The sequence below is a fragment of the Brachycentrus maculatus genome, unplaced genomic scaffold (assembly GCF_059751285.1).
Source record: "Brachycentrus maculatus isolate JH-2025_06_01 unplaced genomic scaffold, ASM5975128v1 h1tg000147l, whole genome shotgun sequence".
Taxonomy (NCBI): domain Eukaryota; kingdom Metazoa; phylum Arthropoda; class Insecta; order Trichoptera; family Brachycentridae; genus Brachycentrus; species Brachycentrus maculatus.
The window spans coordinates 1,609,268-1,633,014 of NW_028280900.1; the positions used below are offsets into that span (position 1 = coordinate 1,609,268).

Genomic DNA, 23,747 nt, shown 5'->3' on the forward strand with positions numbered 1-23,747 from the left:
CCTTTTTTTTTAAATATAATAATATGTCGCTTGCCACATACCATGAAAATAAAAATGCATCTAATATTTGTGAAACTTCAAATTTTTTATCGAAAAAAATAATTAAGGACTTATAAATGGCAAAATAACATAAATAAATTTAAAAATACTTAATAAAATAATGTGGAATCCTCAGAACTTCACTATTAGTGAGATTTTTGTTGTTGGATGCTAGATGCAATTTTTTTTTATATCGGGTTCATAGCTGGTAGCTTTTAATAGAATACAAGCAGTAGGACTATCTTCCGTAAGTCTACTTCTAATGTCTGATTTAATAATGTTCATTGAAGAAAGTAATGATTTACAGGAATAAGTCGATGTTTTGATTTTTTTAAAACTGTTTCTAAAAAACGCGCGCTATAGGTTCACCATCCCTGGTAAAGACCGTTACAATAATCGCCATCCCTAGTATAGACCGTTACAATAATCGACTCTAAGTACTACATACAAACGCATTTATCAATTGACGGGCAGTATCAGCTGACAGATTCTTGCGAATGCTCCTAATTTGCCTTAATAAATTTCCAATATTCTAAAAGAGATGTAATAAAATGTTTCCAGGCCGTCTGCTGGTAAGGAGTCCATTAGACAATGTCCGTGGACTCAGACTCGATTAGCGAGGAAGAACGGTGCTTGTTCCGTCCCTTCACCAGAGAGTCGTTATCTGCTATAGAGATCCGGATTGCCGAAGAGGAAGCCAAGCAGAAAGAATTAGAAAAAAAGAGAGCGGAAGGCGAGGTACGTAATCGATCTATTCAGAACCAAAACTGTTACACACTTATAGAACTAGACTATAAGATTTAATAAAAAATATTAAATATCCCACTTCTGTTATGTATAATACAAAAAATGCACCCGGTACAATTCAAAATTCAATAAACGTAATCTAATTTATTGTCTCTGCACAGGGATAATAAGACACTTCCTTAGATTTGCAATGGACAAAATGAGCAATTCAGCGGAAGCAAAATTTCACAAATTCACGAGTCAAGCATGTACTCCTTTTTATAAATTTGTACATGATTTTTTTGGTTGGAACTTGTAAATCAGGGCACTTTTTCAAATTACACACGAATGAACTAAATCACTTTACAACTTATAACGTATTGTTTATTCTTCAACTGAACAGAATTTGATACAATACAAAAAAATAGTCTGTTTTGTTATATATTGTCTTTCTACAGTCTTTCGTTTATTTTTATTTTGTAGAATAGAAAAACCCTCTTTCCAGAAACTATTTTATAATTTTCATTTAATGCAAACATGATTTTTTATTACTTTCTTCTTCTGTCTATGTTTTATGTAAACCTCTTTCGTATTTTCACAAATTGCAGACCGGTTTTGGGCGGAAGAAAAAGAAAAAAGAAGTAAGGCTTGTTCGTTTGCCCCAAATATCCCATATCTCTTCCAAGTTCGTTTTTTCATTAGATTTGTTTCAAAGCAGCCGAAATGAGTATACACAGTTATCGCCAATTAAGTTAACACTCAAAATTATTACAAATTTAAAAATCAACATGAAACATTACTGATGAAAATTGTACAAAACAGTTCACTTTACCCGATTGGCATCTTACTTTTGGACCTAATATTGAATTAATAATTAGCGATAACTCGAATTGAAATGCTTAGTGAAGCATTGCATTCCTAGTAAGTATGACACGCTTAACTGCCATTTACGCTGATAAAGTTTAGCTGGAGTTCTTGGTGTGTCACCTTTCCGAGGCTGTTGCGTCGGCAACACCCGTCCGAAGGCGAAGAGCGCAAGCCAACTTTGCTCGGTAACACAGCTAAACTTGTGGTATGGCGGACGACCATAAGCTTTAGTATTCAGTTTCCTCTGGGAGGTTTAATTGCATTGTATCTTTAAAATCAGCGCCCAGAATAGAAGAATGGTACAATAGTGACATTATATGCAAGTGCAGTATCTTAAGATTTATACCTATCATTTAGATATCTTAAAACGGACCTGAAAATGGAATGATAGATGTATCATTATTTAGAAGTTCACTCATGAAAAATCCTCTTGGCATTTTCGACATTCATCAACCTAGAAAGTTGTATCGAAAGATACCAATTTGCTTGGAATGAAAACTCACCATATTTCAAAACGTAGATTTTTAAATTAAAATTAAAAAAAAGTGCAGTGAAAATCGCGAATAAGTTATAAGTATACAATTTTAAATTCTTTACAAAAAGATTAGCAGCAGCAAAATTCCCACGTTTGAATGCAGTTGATGGAGATTAAAAGTAATTGGTTGATTGAAATAAAATCCAATGCTTTGAATGATATACACATGTATTTTGTGATCATTTGACACATCGTTGTCATTTTTTCTTTAGAGAATTGGCTTGTCAAGTTCGATAACAAATCAGCCATACAATACGAGCACTGATCAACCAATTAGAGTAACATATCACCTTCGCCACCTCATACCATCAAACTGCACATAGCTGAGATGTAGAATGATCTAGTAGAATTGACCGATAGTAAAACGTTTGGAGAACTGTAACAACTTTGCTAAGTACGCACGATCTCATTACATAGATTGATTCCTTCAGTAGGTATGCGTCATTTCATTTAACTGCATTTTGGTATTGCCATGTACATCTTTTCGAAATTGCAAATAGTGAGATTACATAAAATGCAAACAAAAGCTTGCGAAGCTTTATAAATAATGTGGGTATATCTATTGTTCAATTTTCAGTGAATACTTTTATACTTTTACAGTAAAACTGACACATTAAAGGCTAACAATTTTCAAACTAACACAGTAACACAGAAACGTTTTGTTTTATTTTGTCACCAATACACAACTTATTTGACAACAAATTTTGACATTATATTATGTAGTTAGCACGAAATGGGTTAATTCAATATTGATAATACTTGCACATTGCCTATATCTCAGAAATACACTAATGCAGCATGACTATAATTAATTATTAATTCATTTTAGCGAGGATCGACGTTTCAGTAAAATATTTATGACTCTATTACCCATTAATATAAGGTGACGACCAGATATAGTAGGTAAAATGAGTATATACAACCAAATATATATTTTGTAATGTCTTATTTTGTATTACATAAAGTTTTGTGCACTTCTCGCTTTAATTTTAAGCCTTATCTGAATGAAACATTTTCGTATAACATTTAAAAATCATACATTTAAGTAAGTTTTTTTGCTTATAGAATTACATAATAACATATTTTCGCATAAAACGACCTAAGAGCAGATAATAATTATTGCCACTTTTTCAATATAACAAAAGATTTACATTGCTTCATGCTTTTAATTAACATTAGTTATAGAAACCATTTCAATCTAACGAAACACATCTATAAAACCCTTAACTTAGGAAGTATTATCACACATACCTACTCAAAATTTAATATTTTACTTTATTTTCCTTATTTAAAATTAAGAAATATGTATTTACTTGAAAATTATGTAAAAATAAACATATATTTTTATTTTTTATCGAAAAAACTGTGGTTACTGAAAAAATCTTCAAATTTGTTTTTAACTTGGGGAACTTTGTAGCACCCTTTTGGAACTCCACATATGATATTAAACGGAAAAAAAATTGAGATAATTTTTCACGTTTTGATGTCATGTAAAACCGTATTTTACGGCATATAATATAATAATTTTAATACAATAGGTGTACTTTTATATTAATCATAATGAAATAGCCCATGATTTAAACTAATTGTACGAATATGAAACTTTTATACTAATCTGCAAACGAATCATGAAATAACCTAAATGTTATTTGAATATGAATACTAGCTTGGTGAACATACTTATTTGTAATAAAACAGTGCATTAAATTTTCATATTAAATTTTCTCATAAATTCTCTACTACGTTGTGACGATTTCAAACGATAGTCACAATTTTTTTTAAAAATATGATAGTCATTAAATTGATTCTTCTTTTGTGCCGCGGCCCTCATTGGTCGTGACACTCCTCTTTCATTGTCTTCAAAACATTTTGTGTAGTCTTCTACCTCTCCCTTAATCCGTATCTCTCTAACCACTGATGAACTTGTGGCAGCCTTGATTTGGTCAAACGGCTTCTAGAGCTGGATCTTCCTCTTCTTCTACTACCTTCGACCCCTCCCATGACCGTTAACTTTTCAAGGCTGTCATTGTGTCATCGAGATGTGTTCTAAAAACTGAAGGACTTACCTCAAACAGACGTAGGAATGTCTGTCATGTATGGTTCATTTAGGTCTTTTTTTTCCGTATCTGCTGTGCTGATCGGGGTTGTGGGCGTTTGTGTACCGGCCAACGTCGAGTCGGAATCGGATCTAGCTGACTAATTGAACTAAACACTAATCCCTTTCACTGCCTACACTGGGGTACTTCTAGAAAATTTGGTGATGGACTTACAATCTTGTATTTATTTAGATTGGCAGTGACAGGTATATTGAAAGCTTTTAAATGTAAATTCACAGTAAAATCGGGATACAATTTTATATTGTTTCACATTTTCAATAACTTTCGCAACTTAGTTAAAAAAAATTGCTTAGCAAGAGCAGATCTGTCAGGAAGCCTAGATGCTTCTGTATCAGATCTGGGCATGCGGTAGGACAGCTTTCAATAACAAGGTCTTTTAAAATGGAAATATTTGTCCTTGCGGCCCAAGAAATTCGTACCACGATTTTGACTAAGACTTCCTACATATTTAGAGATATTTTATACCTTCATGTACGTATGTTCTTAAATTTTTTATTCAAAATAGAGTTATTTTCATATGCGAGTTCTCAAAATATTAGCGCATTGGATTTACTACATAATGAATTGGGTCCAGAGGTGTTTTGTTGTTGTTTACATATATATCACAAGTCACCGTGACAGGCATATAAATACGAAATTAGATCTTTCTCCAAGCCCTTAAATCTGGAGCACCGTTACTATTTAGAAACATACAATTAATCATCAATAACAGTTTGTAAATAAAATCTCACAAGCGTAATATTTAGGCTACATTTTTTTACTAATTGATTCGGCAGTCACTTTGTGGTCAAACCTATGCATTTTGATTTTTAGTTTTACTTGGTAAATACCACTATTTACGAATATTATACAAAAAATTGTATTTAACTAGTAAAATTTTAAGTAAAAATACTTTTTTTCTTCTTTAATAGTAAAATGTTAGGTCATGTGAAAAGCGGTCATTTTGCAAAATTCGTTTGAAAATGACCATTTTTCGCAAAATGATTTTAGTTATGCGTTTTTTAAAAATAAAATACAATTCAGCATACTAAAAAAACAGTGTATGATTTTAACATTTAATAAATAAATTTAAATGGAGTTCTGCAAATCAAACCCCAAATCTATAAATAATTCTCAATCGTACCTTCTTGTCAGAGCCGTGCATTCTATATAGGCAGAAAAGCAGTGCCTACCCTGGATTACTCGCGTTTCATATAGAAACACGACCAGTGCCTACTATGCCTTATCCTTACCCAACTCTACTGCTTATCTTAAAAGATAAATCGAAATATGAATTATATGAGTGATCATTTAATTTTTTGAATAATTGAAGCAAACTTTTCTCTGCAGAAAATCAAGTAAAATAAAAACATTTTTAGGGTAGATTTACCATTGTTAGACATGGATCCAATTATTGTCGTTAAAAATCACAACGTCGAAAACTAATTTTTCATTTATAAAATCTCAAATTGTGTGAATAGTCAATGAATAGTCGCTAAACTAACCGATAATGTTTTGCCTACCCAAGTCCATTTCAAGTCCATTTCAACTCCAGTTCTATACAGAAACGGTGGTGATTCTGAATCTAGTTCTGATTAAAAACTCTGTGACCGCCAGCCAAAGTATTCATGAATAATATTTAGGTTATGATTCGTTTCGGATGTAGTTCCGTTTGATTCCAAGATCTCTTTTATTGATCGGTATCGGTGGAGCTGTGAGCCCGAGCTGTGTGACTATGTGGTTGTGAGCCGGTTGTGATTTGGTGGCGGATCGTTGCAGGCTCGCTATGAAGACGAGGACGAGGACGAGGGTCCGCAGCCCGACCCCACGCTGGAGCAGGGGGTCCCGGTGCCGGTGCGCATGCAGGGAGGATTCCCCTCAGAGCTGGCCTCCACCCCTCTCGAGGACATTGACACCTACTATCACAATCAAAGGGTAACAACAACTTATTCATGTGTTATACAAAGGGTAACAACAACTTATTCATGTGTTATACAAAGGGTAACAACAACTTATTTATATGTTATACAAAGGGTAACAACAACTTATTAATGTATGTTATAAAGGATAAAAACAAACTTACTGTAGTAAGTTTGTTAGCACAATATTTCGATTCTTCGGGAGATGTGTCCGAAAAACTAAGGGTCGGTCTCAAACGTATCTCAACGTAACTTTTATCAACCCCAAGTAACGAAGCAAAAAAATATTAAGAAAATGTAAGGGGAGATTCATATTATAATATATGTATGATAAGATGGTTGATATGTAAAACTATATTAGTTCATTCAGAATATGACAGGATTCAAAATGAAGATATTAGAAAGGAACGCAAGGCTGTGTCGGAATGCGGTTTCGAACAGAGTTTCTCGGTTCGAACCCACTCTATCACAATTTGATACCTATTTCTAATAATGAGCCGCATAGGCTCACAGAAATAGTATGAAATTGATGTATTTTTGTAAATAATAAAAACACAAATATTTATCTTCAAAATAAAAATAAAAATGGACTACGGATAGTTGAAAAGATTAATAAAAGGTTTTTAACCATTTAAGTGCTATATATTTTCGAAAGAACTATCTGGAAACGCGATCGCATTCTTTGGCATTAAAACGGTAGAGGCATTATGAAAATGCGGAGCGAATAGATAACGAGAGAAAGACTAAGAAAGTATATTTATGGTAGTTTAGCGATTGTGAGCAGGAGACTTGACACGACCAGGTCAATCAGAACCTAAAATCTGGATGTGTCCAACGTCTACCGGATCGGAGGGTATATATGACCAGAAGTATGGATGTAAAGGAAGCTAGGAGTGTGACATTCCATGCTTCTCTCCAGTAGTAGAACAATACTTTTTTTTTATGTATTTCAAAACATATTACATACATAAGTCATATATACATATAATATCCCCGATGAGTAATTTCTGTTTCTCATTTTGGGACATGGGATTAAGGTTAACAAGACTGGAACACAAATAATAAAGTAACAATTGTTATAAAATAATAACTAATACTAATACATGGCAAAATATAAAAACAATGAACAGGTGTAATAAATAGGCATAAGAAGCATATTTAAAAGAAAATAATTAGAAAAACATAAGGTAAGAAGCAAATTTAAAATAAACAAATGAGAAAATAAAAAAAAGAGGAAATATAACAAATGAGAAAATATAAAAAACATAAGGTAAAAACAAAATAAGAAAATATGACTAATCATTACATATATTTCTTTCCATAAAGTACCTTCTCAGATCATTTATTTTGAATCCCCGAATGGGTTTTATTTTATACTATCTATAATGCACAGAAGGTTCATTGGTCCCATAAATGACTCTAGACCCGACAGAACCATATTTGATTTCATCTAGCGTGAAGGGTTGATACATCGCTCACTCCTTTCAAGAACGTCATAAATCAAAAATCATTAATTTTCAATTGTGCATGTTTTCGGAATGTCCAGAAAATGTACTATATCCCAGCAAAAGAGGCATATTTTTAACTTAATATTTACCCGCTACAGGTTAGAAAGTGTTGTTTTTGCATTTTGAAGAAAAGGTATTGTTCAATGATTTTTTTTAATATGCTGAATATTTTTCAAATGGAGAAAAAACCTTCAAGTTTTACCTAAAAAGATCTGTTGCACAGTAAAAAGTTCAATAAGTGGTTGATATTGATTTTTAAAACATTGTGTTATATTTTAAAACTTTAAAAACGTTCTCCTGAAAAATCAAGTTTTTTTATTTATGACGTTCTTGAAAGGAGTGAGCGACATGTGACCTTTTCTCATTGCAGACATTCATAGTAGTAAGCAAAGGAAAGGACATCTTCCGGTTTTCGGCCACAGATGCCATGTGGATACTGGACCCCTTCAATCCCATCCGGCGAGTCGCCATCTACATCTTGGTCCACCCCCTCTTCTCTCTGTTCATCATCACAACCATCCTAGTCAACTGTATTCTCATGATAATGCCAACAACTCCAACAGTAGAGAGCACGGAGTAAGTACTAAACTTTACCATTATTTGTACAGTTTCGTTCATATAAAATATTTTTAAAAAATATATCAAAATTAAAGTCATATATTATATAATATCATAACCCCTTTTTGACATCCTATAGGTTTTTAGATGATTGGAAACATTTTTCTATAGCAAATAATAGAAAATTTTACATCCTGTAAATACCAATTTATAGATTATAGCAAATTTTTGAATATTCTTAAATTTTTAAACAATCAATTTAGTTAGTGAATTTTTTTTTTGGTCGAAGATCATTGTATAAGTTTATATTGAATTTATAATTATTTTGAAAACGGGTTGGTATGAATAATCAATTTCGAAGCTCTTGTGACGTCATCAAACTTGTTACATTTGCAGACTGATAATTTTTAATGAGAAAAAATATTTTAAGTATAGAGGGAGGTAATTGATGGAAACATCGATTAAAAAGTATACTGTTAAAAATAGTAATAATATATTTATATAGTCCACCTCCGTAGTGTAACGGTAAGCAAGCTCGGCTACCGTTCTGGAGGTCCCGGGTTCGATTCCCAGGGGGGGAGTCAAATAAATATAAGTAATTTTTTCACTCTAATATTTATTCAATATTACCGTGGATTGGTACCTGAAGCGAAGGGCTGATCACCTTTCCTTCATGTGTTAACGAACAAGATAACACTGCGTTTATATACAGTGCCCTATGCACGCCGGATAAGGGTTAGAAGAAGGGTTATTTTCTTAAATATCACTGCAAAGGCACATCCACTATTCATATGTGAGTGAAGAAAGGATGGCAAAAGTAAAACAAATTTATGAGGCGAATGTTGTTGGTAATAGAAGAAGAGGAAGATCAACAAAAACTTGGCATGATCAAGTTGAATGTTGTCTTGAATGGGCATGTCCTTTCAATTAAAAAAAATGAAAACAGTTTACGTATCCTAATATTTAAATTCAATATTGCATGATTTAAGTAAGATCACCCTCCACAGCTTTATACATTTTTCTTATTCTATAAAATACATTTGTGTGCATCTTTCCGGTCTGAAGATGGCGCTAGAGTGACGAAATTGGTTATTTATCATCAAAAATAATTTGATTAAAATATCAACCTGTCGATTTTGATAATGTAAATTTAGTATAAAATTTTGATCCTGTTCAAATCGACATTTATGAGCATATATTTTTTATTATTATCATAAAGCTTTTGCTATAATATTTTATCGTAAAATTATACAAAATAGATTATATTTTTTATATAAAATTGATTAGGTATATAGACAGGAAACTCCAAATTGAGCTTTGAAATCGTAGTTAAATTATTGTAAACTGTTCAGGATTACTTATTAAAACGTTATAATATTGATATGTAAATATTATATTATAATATTTGAATATACTAGTTTCTTTAAAATCGAAATTATATTTTTTTGCAAAGATTTATAACTTCTAAACGATTTTACATACATTATTCAATTATTCTCATACTATATGTCAGCACTTTAAATTATCTAATGGGTCAAATCGATGTTTGTTTTTTTGTATATCTGTTTATTGAAAAAAATACGAATGAAATGCTTTTTTGACAAAAATGTTTCAAACATATTGAATTTCGGTAAATAAAAACACACGCCCGCCTCCATGATGTAGTGGTTAACGCGTTGCATTCTGGGTTCGATTCCCAGGGAGGTTAAAATAAATGTGAGTAATTTTTAAGTCAATTTTGTTAACATCTAGGTCTGGTACCTGAAACGCAAGACCTTGCGAAAAAACGCAACACTGCGTGGATGCAATGCAGTACCCTATGCACCATTTGGTTCAGATTAGGGTTATTTTAAAGGAATATCCCGCAAAACCTGTATATTAGAGGCTTGTCTGTTAGTAGGACAGTAAGAAATGGGATGCTTTATATGAAAAATGTAGACTTATTGAAAATAAACATTTCTTGAATTCATTTTGCAATTAGCGGGAATAGAAGCCGCGACCCGTTACCTAACTATGTTATGTTCCTTGTATTCTTAGAAGAAGACGAAATTCGCGATGGTTTAGAAGTTATAAACCTTTTGTTGAAACGATTGATTACATTAACCTTGAATTTAGTCCCCCTTAGAGGAGCTGCGAACCTTAACATGTACCGTTGAACTTTCCAGAGTAATATTTACTGGGATCTACACATTTGAGTCGGCAGTAAAAGTGATGGCGAGAGGATTTATCCTTCAGCCATTTACTTACCTTAGAGACGCATGGAATTGGCTCGACTTCGTAGTAATAGCACTAGCGTGAGTAGTAGTGACATAGCCCTAGCCCTAGTCAACTAGTATCCATAGATCTAGCGACTCCTCTCCCGGCAACCGTCGACTAACTAGCGATCTCCCGCTTTTCTATGTTTCAACTCAGGATCAAATGTTACGCTCAAAATTTTAACTTATATGAATTTAATTGCAATCTGCAAGTGGAAATTATTATTATATTCTGAATAATATTTTAAAAGAATTTAAATTAAATAACAATAAAATAACGTTTTCATTTTAATTTTACAAAGAATTTAATTATATTTACATATGCCATCAAAATACATATAAAATCAAGTGCAGATTTTGAACTCGTATACGAATATTTTTCATTATATTTTATTGCATTTGACATTTTATTTATATTAAATGTAAAGCTGAATGTGCTTTTTTAAATGTAAAGCTGTACAATTCCCGAACAAATAAAATAAATACAAATAAATATTACTAATAGAAAATGTACTATTACATAACACAACAAAATTTTAAAAAGGATAGCGTGTATGCAGCACGTGTGTTATTCTATTTTATGTTTCAATAAAGACTACTGAAAGAATACGATTGATATAAAAAAGTCAATAAGTGCTTATATTCATATCATAAATACATGTTTATGAAAATTGTTAAAAAAAAACCAGTAAAGATATGCCATTCTTGAAAAAAAGAAGTCATTTGAATCAGCTTTTTTAACCAAAATTTCAACAGCAAAAATTCTAAACAAATTCAAATAATTGATTTTTTTTTTATTTTATCCTTTTAAAATACATTTTAGAGTTACGAATATTGAATGTCTTTGCGTGAGTCTAAATTTACAGTAAGGGATTATTAATACAATATTTAATTTCCTTGGTAAAGTCTATTTGTTTTGGAAAAGAATGTTGAATACTTTACTAACTTAGTTGAAATCGTTTTGTTTTATATCAGGGTGTTATCGGAATAAGGTAACTTTTATGAGCTCCAAATACTATCATATAGTTCAAGACCATTACGTCAGATTGGGAATGATTTCTTTCCCGGTTAGCAAAGTTACTTAGGTTATATTTGTCAACCCGTAACATTATAACAAAACAAACACAACATATTATTTATTATATCCACATTCAGTTTGCATTAAAATTTGTAATGAGTTCATTATTTGAGTGAAAACATTTGGTGCTGTGCTTTGGGCATAGAAAAGTCCCCGCAGCAGTCGTTGGTTATCGACTTTTGTCTGTAGAGGGTGTAATCGATACTGAGAAGGGTAGGAAAGGCTTGAAACGTTTCAATATTTTACACCAAAGCGAGTTATTTACTCATAAATTATCGACGCAAAATAAAATGCGACAAAAAATGTGTAAAACTTTGCTTTCGTTTCAAGTCGTTTTCGCTCTCCAGTATCTATATTTATTTATTACATTCAGTAAATTTTTAAAAAAAAGAGGTTTTTAGAAGCAAAGAAAATAGTAATTTAACATTTTTAATACTTTACTTGAAAATCAAATACATTTATGGGGGGAAAAGTTTATGGAAAGGAATTGTCAAAAGTGAATTGTATGAAAATATTACTGTAATGTGTGTGTATATATTGTACCAAGTACTGTTACAGTTTATAGTATAAAATATACGCATATCACAATATTTTCATAAAATATCAAATATTTTAAAGCAGTCTTCTTTTATGTGATTTCATATCGTTTACTCATTTTCATGTTCGGATGTAAATATTTAGGGTTCAAGTGAAGCAATTATAAAACCATCCGTTTGGAAAATACTATACCTCTTTTAAATGTTGTAAAATATTTTTTAAAGTTAAAAAAAAAGGAAATTATTTTTTAAAAAGCTGCAGCGCATATCTGAAAACATTTTTCTAATAAATTTGGATCTTTAGGTCAGAATTGAAGTTAGTAGAAAATGTGAAAAAGTCTACTTTATCTAATCAAAAATAGCTAATCTCTAAAAATTATTTATAAATTCTGAAGTGCAGGGTTCAATTCCCTGTCCAATTTGGGACATTTAGGTATTTTATATAACGAAAAAGAATAATATTGTTCAATTAATTACAAATATATTAAAACTATTTTTTTTCACTATTTCTAATGTTCACAGAGTGTCTTGTTTGAATAAATAAAAAATTCATGTCTAGCAAAGTTTTAACATAGATATCTGTAGAGATAAATTAAAGTTACTTGATGTTTTAATGAAAATCCCGGAATAGATTTAGATGGTTAAAACCAACACAGTTTATGTGTTGCAAATTATTTATGTGTAATATTAAAAAAATTAAATGTCTTAGACTGAAATTAATCAAAAATATATTTAGAATCAACTTAATTGAAATTAATGTAAAATTTAATCTAGATAAAGTGTATTTTTGATGTGTCGTGTTTTGATTATTGTTTTTCGAACAGGAGATCATACTTTGTATTTTCGAGATGTTTTCTTTTATGACATTATTTGGACAAAATAAATCTGACTCGAAATTATCGTTTGCAAAATAATTCGTATTTCGATGCAAAATAATTTTTATAAAAACCATAAAACTTTATAGAGTGCATTTTATTTTAAATTATTGTAGGACATCTTTGGTTTTATTATACAAGTTTTTATTTAAATGATTTTTTTTTTAAATATGATAAATTAGACCAAATACTGATGTGTGTTTGCATAATGCGTTTTGTGGTTATCCCGTTTTCAATCGCTTGTTGATAACCGAAAGGACCTTTTCGCCACTGTTCGCGGTGTTTTTACTGGTCCTAGCCCCAATTTGTTTTCATCACTGGCAATTTCATTATCTCTGATCAATTAAATTCATTCTAATGATTTTTTCATTATTAATTTTTTTCTTTTCTGCTCTTTCCTTCTACACATAGATGCTATGGGTACCAGATCAGAGAGAGCTCTTTCGGGAAGTTTTTTCGTTCGTCAACGAACACAATTTTTATGTATGTAGACGCTACCACAGAGACATGAGTGTAGACCTCAAATGTGATGTGGGGCGTGTGAATGCCAAATTTTTGCCTAATTTACAAAATAAAAAAAAATTATACTTAAAAAACGTATATTTACTACTTATCTGTTGAAATTACAAAAAAAACGAAAACTCTTGAGATATTTTTACTCTATAATCTTAAATACTTCCACAAATACATTCCTCCAAATGAAATGCACTCAATACTGTTAGTTTTTATGAAATACATATTAAATAGTACTTTAGAAACTTTCAATTATGTGCAAATAATGGATGTAAAAAAACATCTCCGCCAAATCAATTAATGACATCACTGAATCGGTGGTCAATCGTTGAAGCTATGGTCTCTTTTTTGTAAAACAATATACATTTTATTGAATATTATTCACTTGCAGTTATGTAACTATGGGAATAGACTTGGGAAACTTAGCCGCCTTGAGAACATTCAGGGTGTTGAGAGCGTTGAAAACTGTTGCTATAATTCCGGGTAATTATATTGTTGTGCATGCTTGTAGAATTAATACATACAACCATTGTGTTTCTAGATATTTAGACATAACATTTTTTGCTCAAATTTAGCCACTTACATTATAAGTACAAAAGGGCCATCTATAAGACGCTTGTTGAAGTTTTCCGATTTTAAATGGAAACGGTTATATCCTATATTTCATATTAAATTGTCAGAATAGCACTCCTAAAGTGAGAGTAATTTTTTTTGAAGCGTGAATTTGTTTCACAAAATGATGAATTTGTATTGCAATACAATTCCAGAGTTTAGACATGGATAGTACAATCAACCAGAGGCAATTGATGGAGTATACGTACTATATCGTTTTACTGCACATGTACGAAGAACTATCCAAAATAACAATATTGAAATCATGAAGGTCTTTTTTAGGCTTGAGAAATGAGTTGGCAATGAATAATTAAAAGTCACCAGTATAGATATTCTTCCTGCTATTATACATATACATACGATTATTTTGCCCAAATCAAATTTGAAAAAATATAAATAAATGTTTTTTTTACGGAAAACTTATACAGGCTCCTGGAGTATGGTACTAAAGAATATATAATAGTTATAGAAATTATACAAATTTCAACTTTGAATTTTAAAGAAAACAACAAAAGTTTTTAAACTTAAAATTATATGTTTATTTATCGACTGCAAAAATCTAAAATTCTTCAGTCCTTAAAATGAATAAATCTTGGGAGACAACTAAAATAAGTATCATGATATGAAAATGTGTATTCTCCTAAACTCATTTAAAAGTTATCAAAGTTAGTTCACAATATTTGGAATGAGTCTAATTTTTTATTAAAAATTGGGGAGTGTTGGACTTGAAATTACTTACATATATCAAGATTCGTTATTGATATCACAATAAAGATGATCGTATTCCCGTATGAGACTCCTTCATATCCATGTTGAAACATCAACAATAATCTTCACTTAAATTGTTGTTCAAAAAAATAAACATGAAGTGTTTGACTTCCATATCATGACGTCGATATACTCATGCATGATTTAAATCAACGGAAAATTTTAATTATGAAAAACTTCACTGATTCTTCTTATCCAGTTTTTTATATCATCAAAAGCTTAATTGCTATACGTATTGCACTATCCTTATGAAGAAAGTGGTATCGTCACTAAGCAAATAATAAACATATCTGTGTTTAGTGTATTTTAAGTACCTAGGATAACTACAATTAGTCACGTTAGTAGATCCTTTGTATTTTTGTTTCTTGATCTTACCACCAACTTCTCGCATTCGCCACTTTCTTGCTAGGAGCTGCAGTGCTTTGTCGATTTCACCGTTGCTGGAGTTATATCTGTACGATTGTGCGTTTCAGGTTTGAAGACTATCGTAGGAGCTGTAATAGAATCCGTGAAGAATCTCAGGGATGTGATAATTTTAACGATGTTCTCGCTTAGTGTGTTCGCTCTCATGGGTCTCCAAATCTACATGGGAGTTCTGACACAGAAGTGTATCAAAGTGTTCCCTAGCGACGGATCGTGGGGCGACCTGAACCACGAGAACTGGGATAGATTTAATAAAAATGATTGTGAGTATAGTTTTAAGAACTTTAAAAAAATACACTAATTGTTTCCTTTTCTCTACATCTCTTCTAGCAACATATTCGAAGTACCCAACAAAATAATACATTTGGCTTTAAAAAAAACCTTTTTTCACCCGTTTTTTTCAATTTCATTTATATTTCTTTAATACAAAATTAAATTGTGTTTTTCTATGCTAATGCAGAGTAATGTTTACGTTCAATGTCATAAAAGCCATTATCGGTGATAAATAATGATTATCTGAGGCATTGCCTTACAACGCATGTCATGATAAACTCGTGCAATTATGTCTATGTGCAATCACTATGGTTTGCATTGAGTGTCCCTACACTAGTATGTAGATACTTTTGCTTGAAGCACTAAAATCATGGTCTAAATTAAATGGACTAACTATTGGTAACCTCTTCCCTGCTATCTTCCCTTATTAACATTGGACGTAGGTACATAGTTATGGAAACGGTAAATTCTACCTGTTTTATAATTTAAAATGTTGCAATATATTATATATTAAATTATTTTTTGCAGCAAATTGGTACACGAACGAAGCGGGCGACATGCCTTTATGCGGGAATTCATCTGGTGCTGGGTAATGATAAACCATATTTTTTTAATATTAAAAAAAATCCACTGTCGAGGTCAAACAAAAGTAATATGCTGTCGAGAAACTGTTTTCTTTTATATAAAAAAAAATGTTTTACTTTACTTTAACGCGTTATTTGTATGTTGCAGAATGTGTGCTCCTGGATACCACTGTTTACAAGGGTACGGGTCTAATCCTAACTACGGGTATACGAGTTTCGACACCTTTGGTTGGGCGTTTCTCTCTGCCTTTCGTCTCATGACACAAGACTACTGGGAAAATCTCTATCAATTGGTAATGCGAAAAATATTATATTAAATATATTCGTATTTAAATCAAGTAAAATATCATTGAATCTTCTCTCACCATTCTCATAGTTGACTTTAGCTCTAGACTCGTCTGTGACTACAGTTTTGGCAGGTTTTTCAATTTGCTGAATTTAGACAATAAGTATTTTTTTTCAATGACAAAATTAAACACTTTTAAAAATAAGTACGATTCAGATCAGGCACACAATAAATAGAGTAAAAAACCTTGGAAGAGGAAATCTCTGCAAGGACATTCCATTCTTGAAGAGTCTACTTAGGAATTAAATCGAATTAAAAAACCGAATTAATAAAAATATTTTTTTTTCGGTTTAAATACAACAAAGGTTGTATACAACAATGTATTTGAAAGAATGCAAATACTGTAATTACACGATGTAATTAATAAAAAAAAACACTGAAGAAAGTATGTAAGAAGATCAGCTTCCTGGCAATAGCAACACTGAACTTCCAGCCACCATTTGTGCTCCACAAGCAGTTTTATGATGATATTTTATGCTTTATGATGATGTTGTATATTTTATAATTTTTCATCAGCCTAAAGAAAAATATCGACATCTTTAAAAAGTCTTGGTGCAGTATTCAATTTTTGGAATTGTTCACTTAAAGCTAATCTTACCAATCAGTGCATAACTTTGGTTGCGTTTTGTGTATTTATAATATAACTATACAATAAGAAAAGTGTGTTTGATGGTTTGGACATGTGGATGAGAAAAACCTTTAAGACAAATATTTGAGGTTATAGATGCAGCAGAGGAATACCTCAAATTCAGCATGATTTAGTACTCCAGTATTTGTTACAAATAATCAGTGGGTATGTATGAGGAGATCCATGCAAAACAGAGTGGTGTGGCGTTGAAGAAATTCCTTTGTTTTCAATGTTGCCATTTGCTGATTGATTCTCGTTGTTGGCAGGTTCTCAGATCAGCGGGTCCATGGCACATGTTGTTCTTCATAGTCATAATATTTTTGGGATCATTCTACCTCGTGAACTTGATCTTGGCCATTGTCGCCATGTCATACGATGAGTTGCAGAAGAAGGCTGAAGAGGAGGAAGCGGCGGAAGAAGAAGCTTTAAGGGTTAGAAATCTTTTATGTTTTAAAAATACCAGTACTTCAGTTACAAACGTTTTACAGAGTACAAGTTGTAGTATATACAAAGTTTAGTTTGTAGACGCTAGGTTGAGGGATTGAGCCCAGATAATTCTTAATGGACTAAAACGTGAAAAATTTTAACTTCATTTTCCAGTTTGGTCTGGGTAACAAAATGTTTTTTTTAAGAACCTTCACGAGTTATTCCATACAAAAATAATTTAATCTCAACATATTATAAATATAATAAATTGAATTCACGGTATTCCTCCTAGATTTCAAATTAAACTTGTTTTAATATTGCGATACGATCATATTTATGGTACATAATTTTTTTTCTCTCTTTTTTTACACACTAAAAAAAAGCTTTTTGAAACATAATATATAAGGGTTACAGGAAGCTATTAAGTAACTTGTAAAAAATGTGTTTTTTTTATTAATCATATTTGTTTATTATTTTGAGGTGCTTCTATGTGATTGGAATTATTTTACTCTCAAATAATACACATATTCATATTTTTTTGTATCCTGTTGGTAGAAAATCATAAAAAAGTTGAATGTAGAAAATGATACGCTTACGTTAATTCATTCTTTGGTTGAAGTTATAAACAATATTCTTAACGCTTGGCACTTGTATTGTCGTTCAGGAAGCGGAGGAGGCGGCCGCAGCGCGCGCGGCCAAGCTGGAGGCGCACGCGGCCAACGCAGCCGCAGCCGCCGCGGCCGCCGCCAACCCGCCGGACGAGGCGCTGGCCAAGTCGCCGTCGGACTTCTCGTGCCACAGCTACGAGCTGTTCGTGGGCCAGGAGAAGGGCAACGCGGACGACAACCGAGAGAAGATGTCCGTGCGCAGCGAGTCGGTGAGCGAACATCACAACCAACAGCAGCAGATGCTGCAGATGATGCAGGGCCGCCCGCCCCTGGCGAGGAAGGTCAGCACGGTAAGTGCGCATGCCCGCCGCACGCCGCACGCCGCCATCGCTTCTCCCCCGCCCCCGTCCTGTATTCTGAACCAAGCGTCCGACTCGTGTTCAACCGATGGTGTAACCACCTCACCCAATTTACTCACTTACATACGTACAATTGAAAATCATTATTTAAACTCGTTATTTCTGCAATGGAATCGGGAAGAATTGAATAGATATCTTTTGCGTGTCATACTAGGTCCCCCTGACGTCAACTATCAAATGAGAGTCTTTGTCTTGAACAGCTCTAAACAGTGCCTAGACGGTTCTGATTTCCGTCCAAGCTCGTATATTCGGAAGATTGGAGAATCCACTCCTCGTCATACTTCTCTCCTCTAAACACATGCTCCAGATAGGACACCTTCCGGATATTGATATCAGTCGGCAACCGTCTTCCTACTCTTGCTCTTTGGAGCACATTTATATTGCTGACCATATCGGTCCGTGGATCTATGCCATTTATTAAGAAAATAATTCAAGCTATTGAGAAAATTTGAGATGGATGCTAAAAGGCTGATTAAATTTCACAATCGACCCACAAACACGGTTGTGATGTAGTCAAAGCACCTATATCAATACTTCTCGTGAAGCGGCCATTTGTCCTAATCGTTGATTTTGGGACGAACCTCCATATTTAACAATATGTTCTTCTGTTCAAATCAAAATAGTCTCCCTTCCTCATTCTAGGCCATCCTTGTCCTCGAATTAGATTCTCGACACATTGAATAATATAAAATTCATTTGCCAGCAAGAAATACAGAAACATCGTAAACTCTCGTTTATCACGTAGATATTCTTTCCAACTGACCGTCATTCTTGTCGCAATATGATATCAGTGATTTTTGTTTTTAAACTCAAAGCAGTAAACGGTGGCGTCAGTGTCCCTCAAGGGTTTCACCTGGGACCCATTTATTTGTTTTTTTTTGTTGTTGTTGTATTATTCGGTAGTTTATTAAAATTTTAGCATCACTAGGGTGATTAGTATACGAGATCTATAGAGTTTTTGTAATTTAATTCTAAATTCATTTGTAAACTATTTTTAACATTGAAAAATAGCATAGTAGTTTTGCATATATGATATTGTACAGGCTCTAGACATCGTCTACGTTCTTACCCGTAACCTCTGCGCTCTGGTAAAAAATATTGATTTTATTATCAAAACATTATATTTTATGACGTAGGAATGCCATTAGGGACACATTGTAAGCGGAAATGAAACCAAGAGTAGATATATTAATGAATTATTATATCGCTATTTCAGATTACATTAGACTATTTTTCTTTCCTGTTTCCCTTCCATTCTTGAGGACATTATAGTGTCGGGTCATGTTCTCGTAGTGTCTTAACTCCAAGTCAGAGTTTCGGAGTTCGAACCCACTCTACCACAATTTGATGCATATTTTTAATATCGAGCCTCTTAAGACTCACGAAAACAGTAGGAAATAGAAATATTTTGGTTTATAGTGAAAACTTGAATATTTATATTTAAAAAAAGGTAACGTTAACGTTGAGTATCTCAATACATTTTGCGTATGTGACGATATGTCTAATGTTATCGAAATAGAATTTCCTTTTTTCTTCATAGAGATGCATACTGTTTTACTCAGTCTTAGTAACAATCTTTCAATTAGATACATTTGGAGACCATGAACACCAAAAATAGGGACATTTGCGGAGCGTTGTGTATCATATCTACATATTAGTAACATATTGTGGATTGAAATATTGATTTTTACAAAAAACTTTACGTTCACTCATCAAGTAATTCTTATAAAATCGATTGACCCAAAAAAATACTACATTAGTTTATAAAAATACGCTTTGTTCAGAATACGACAAATTACTGGAGTTTGATACTAATAAAAATTGCGTTTTAAAAAACAGAAAAAATATATTACACGACCAAAATTATAAAAAAAATCTTGGAATATGTAAAAAAAAAAATATTTATCAGAAATTTCTGGCAAATGTATTTTGTTAAACATTAGCAATATTTTGAATGTGATTTACAAGTATAAAATTAGTATCTTTCTTCCGTGAATTGTCTCTAACCATCTTTAATTGGCAAAAGAAAGCCTCCTTCATTAATTTCACGATAATAAAAAAAACAATGATCACCTTTAAAGTGAACTTTGAAAATATTTAAGAGAAAACGGGATAAGTATAAGATTTTTTCTCATTTTTTTACTTTAAAAGATAAAACATCACGTTCCTTAACTTTGGCAATAATGTCAAAACACCATGGTTTACAGAAATTGTATTCATAACAGGCTTTATTTTTTATATTATGGTGTATTGATTATATTGTTATAAATATGGGCTTATTTCGTGAGTTTCTTGTAAATAAAGCCCCTTTTGTGGATTCTTTCAAATTTAATATAGCTCCCTTTCGTAAGATCCCCTTCAAAGTGAACCGAGGTCATCTTATAAAATCATTTGGTTCACCTTATTGGGCACCCACATCATCTAGTTAAATTTTCTGATTAATACAATTTTTAAATCGACTTAAAAATATACATAGAATATAGTGTAAGGGGCAAGGCCTCACAGGGAATTGCGCTAGAATACTCCCAAAAATCCTGGAAACCGAAATGATATTTGGTATTAAAAAAAATGGTTTTGAAAATCCCGTAAAAAACTGAAAAACAACAAAAAGTGTTGGCAAAGCTCATAAACTCTTGCACCGGGTTTCGCTTTCCTCAGGAACGACGCTAAGAGTCATACATAAAATGTCACAAGGTGACGTTGTTCAATCACTGTTACGTGAATATAATGAATACGGCTTTCCTTTGTCAAATATGACCCCTCCTTTTAAGTTTTCTTACTTGTGACGTAAGCTTAACGTGTCAACTTCTTAAATAATAAGTCCAAATGTTTAATAAATAAAATTACAAATTCACAAAATATTTATTGACAATAATTACTTGATTAAAGACGGTTATATTACTGTCATCAAGTAAAATGATGGTAAACGAAAAACTTTAAGCAACTATGAAATGTGGATTACCAAAAATATCTACAATATTAATTTTAAAAATATATTTAGTTAAAATTATAATTTTGTGTTACAAACTTCTGAATTTTTGAAAAAAATTTAAATTAAGACTGTGATTTCGGTTTCAATTCCTGGATGAAAAGGGATGACATTGCAATAGGCTTGTGACGATTCTTATATCATTCAATAAAATATTTCATTAACTGGACAAGTCAAACTAAATTTCATTTAATGTTTTACTGGAGTACTGATTTCAATTAGATTGTTTTAAAATACTTATTTTAATTTCTACTTATCAAATGTATATTTCAAACCGGTCTCGAATTAATTTTTATGAATAAAATAGATAATTGTTAGGTTAAGAAATATTATGTGGTATAATAATTCGCTTGCGTTGTTTAGTAAACCCATCCCTGAATGGCTTGATACTCTATAACTCTAAAACTCTTTACTATACATTATATCTATTCTATCCCATTATTACCATTATTCATCTGTTAAATATCCTTTTTATATAAACGATCTATATATACGTAATCGACATTGAAAGAAGATTTTATTTATTCTCGATCGGAGTTAATTTTACAAATTACATAAGCATAGTTTTAATAATTACATTTTTAGTAATTTAGTAGTTTAAATACAAAAAATACTATATTTTTGAATAAAAATAAAGGTAACATTATTTAGAGTTAAAATTAATTTAAAATAATAAATTACAGTTAAAAAGTAAAAAAATAAATATGCGGTAGAGAAAGTGCTCGTATAACGTTATATAATTTAATCAATTGACGATAGAGAAACATTTTTTCTTGAAATTGTTATATTATAGACCTAGTTTCAAAATTCTATCTTATTCAGGCTAATGAATTTAAAGATGTTATCTTCTACGCCTGGATATTTTTTTCTCGTGTAAAGTTATTAAAAACAGATTTTTGACTTGTCAAAGTCTAAAACTAGGAATGCGATAAGTTAGAAGAATGTTCAATACACGTTTTTTTATGAAATAATAATGATTTAGCATTGTGTTTATTATTTCGATTAGGAAATATGTTTTTCTATTATACCTTATGAATTGCCAGCTCTTTATCTATTTTCATTTGATGGAATTGACTTTTTTCTTACACAAATCTCTCATACTTCCTTACTGTGCCCTTAAGTAGGTACCTACATACTATGGTGCCTTTGGAGAGGGTAACTATTTATAAAAATCATTAAAAATATATTTATATTTAAAAAATATATATATTTCGAGCTTTTTTTCATCTTCAAACAACGCTAAGCTTCTTTCAATTGACCGCAATACTATCACATTTGGCACAAAATATAAAGACAAGTTTAAACGATCAAAAAAAAATACTACCTTCTTGTCGCAGCAAAATATCACCCAATTCGCAACAATTCATAGCTTCCCAATAACACCAACTTAAGAAATATGGACACAATATTTCTAAAGGTTCTTACACGCAAATCAGACGGCAATTTTCATCTTGTTTTAATAACTATAAGATGCTACTCATTGCGATTTTTTGGCAGCATTTCAAAAAACTTATTTGGCTAAATTTACCATGTGTAATAATCTAATAACCAAAACTCTAAATACATTTTATTTATTTTATTAGAAACTTATAGTTGTTTCAGCATCATCATTTTCCTTCATTCCTTCTTATTGTCGATGTTCTCCCTTTTTGTATGTTGGAATCAGATTTGTTGTAAATGTTTTCGTGTAAATACTGTCGTTGTTATAAGCTCAGCTTTTTTCAAGCTTGTTTAGTTGGTTTGTAAAAATATCGTAACTTTTTTTCCCCGAAAATAAATGCCTTCTTATTTTAACACAAAAATAATTTTATGATTCAATTCAAGTATAGCTAAAATCGTCAAAATATAATTTGCTTGAAACAATTCATCCATGGAAAAGATAATTTGGATGTATACTCAAGAGTCCTGCTATAGAATGAGTCAGGTGACAATGTTTGGAATTGAATATCGAGTTCTTTACATTAAAAGACTCTCATATTTAGCTTTTAAAATCGACCCCTAACTTACTTTTATCCCAGAACTCTGAATATACGTCCAATACATCTTTTCTCCAAGGATTGTTTAAACAAATTCTATTGCAAAAATTATAAAAAGGCGTTTATTAAATCCATGAAAATTCCATTGATCATTTTAAAAACGTTTGCATCTACAACCTAGAATTATTTT

At 31.6% G+C, this 23,747-nt stretch overlaps 1 protein-coding gene across 50 annotated transcripts in view; it reads left to right on the top strand.

Annotated features, from left to right (window-relative positions):
* Nucleotides 1–23,747, top strand: part of para (sodium voltage-gated channel paralytic) — a 171,232-nt gene that overhangs the window by 94,407 nt on the left and 53,078 nt on the right. For 27 of the 50 annotated variants that reach the window (XM_088261059.1, XM_088261057.1, XM_088261060.1 and 24 more), the window contains 11 exons: nt 601–777; nt 1,374–1,406; nt 6,043–6,198; nt 8,061–8,266; nt 10,414–10,542; nt 13,897–13,988; nt 15,359–15,571; nt 16,110–16,170; nt 16,314–16,458; nt 17,406–17,570; nt 18,230–18,523. In XM_088261059.1, coding sequence (XP_088117185.1) covers nt 631–777; nt 1,374–1,406; nt 6,043–6,198; nt 8,061–8,266; nt 10,414–10,542; nt 13,897–13,988; nt 15,359–15,571; nt 16,110–16,170; nt 16,314–16,458; nt 17,406–17,570; nt 18,230–18,523 — 1,641 coding nt within the window. In that variant the 5' untranslated portion in view covers nt 601–630. The remainder of the gene's footprint in view (nt 1–600; nt 778–1,373; nt 1,407–6,042; nt 6,199–8,060; nt 8,267–10,413; nt 10,543–13,896; nt 13,989–15,358; nt 15,572–16,109; nt 16,171–16,313; nt 16,459–17,405; nt 17,571–18,229; nt 18,524–23,747) is intronic. The other 23 variants (XM_088261079.1, XM_088261064.1, XM_088261078.1 and 20 more) reach the window with 3 other exon arrangements.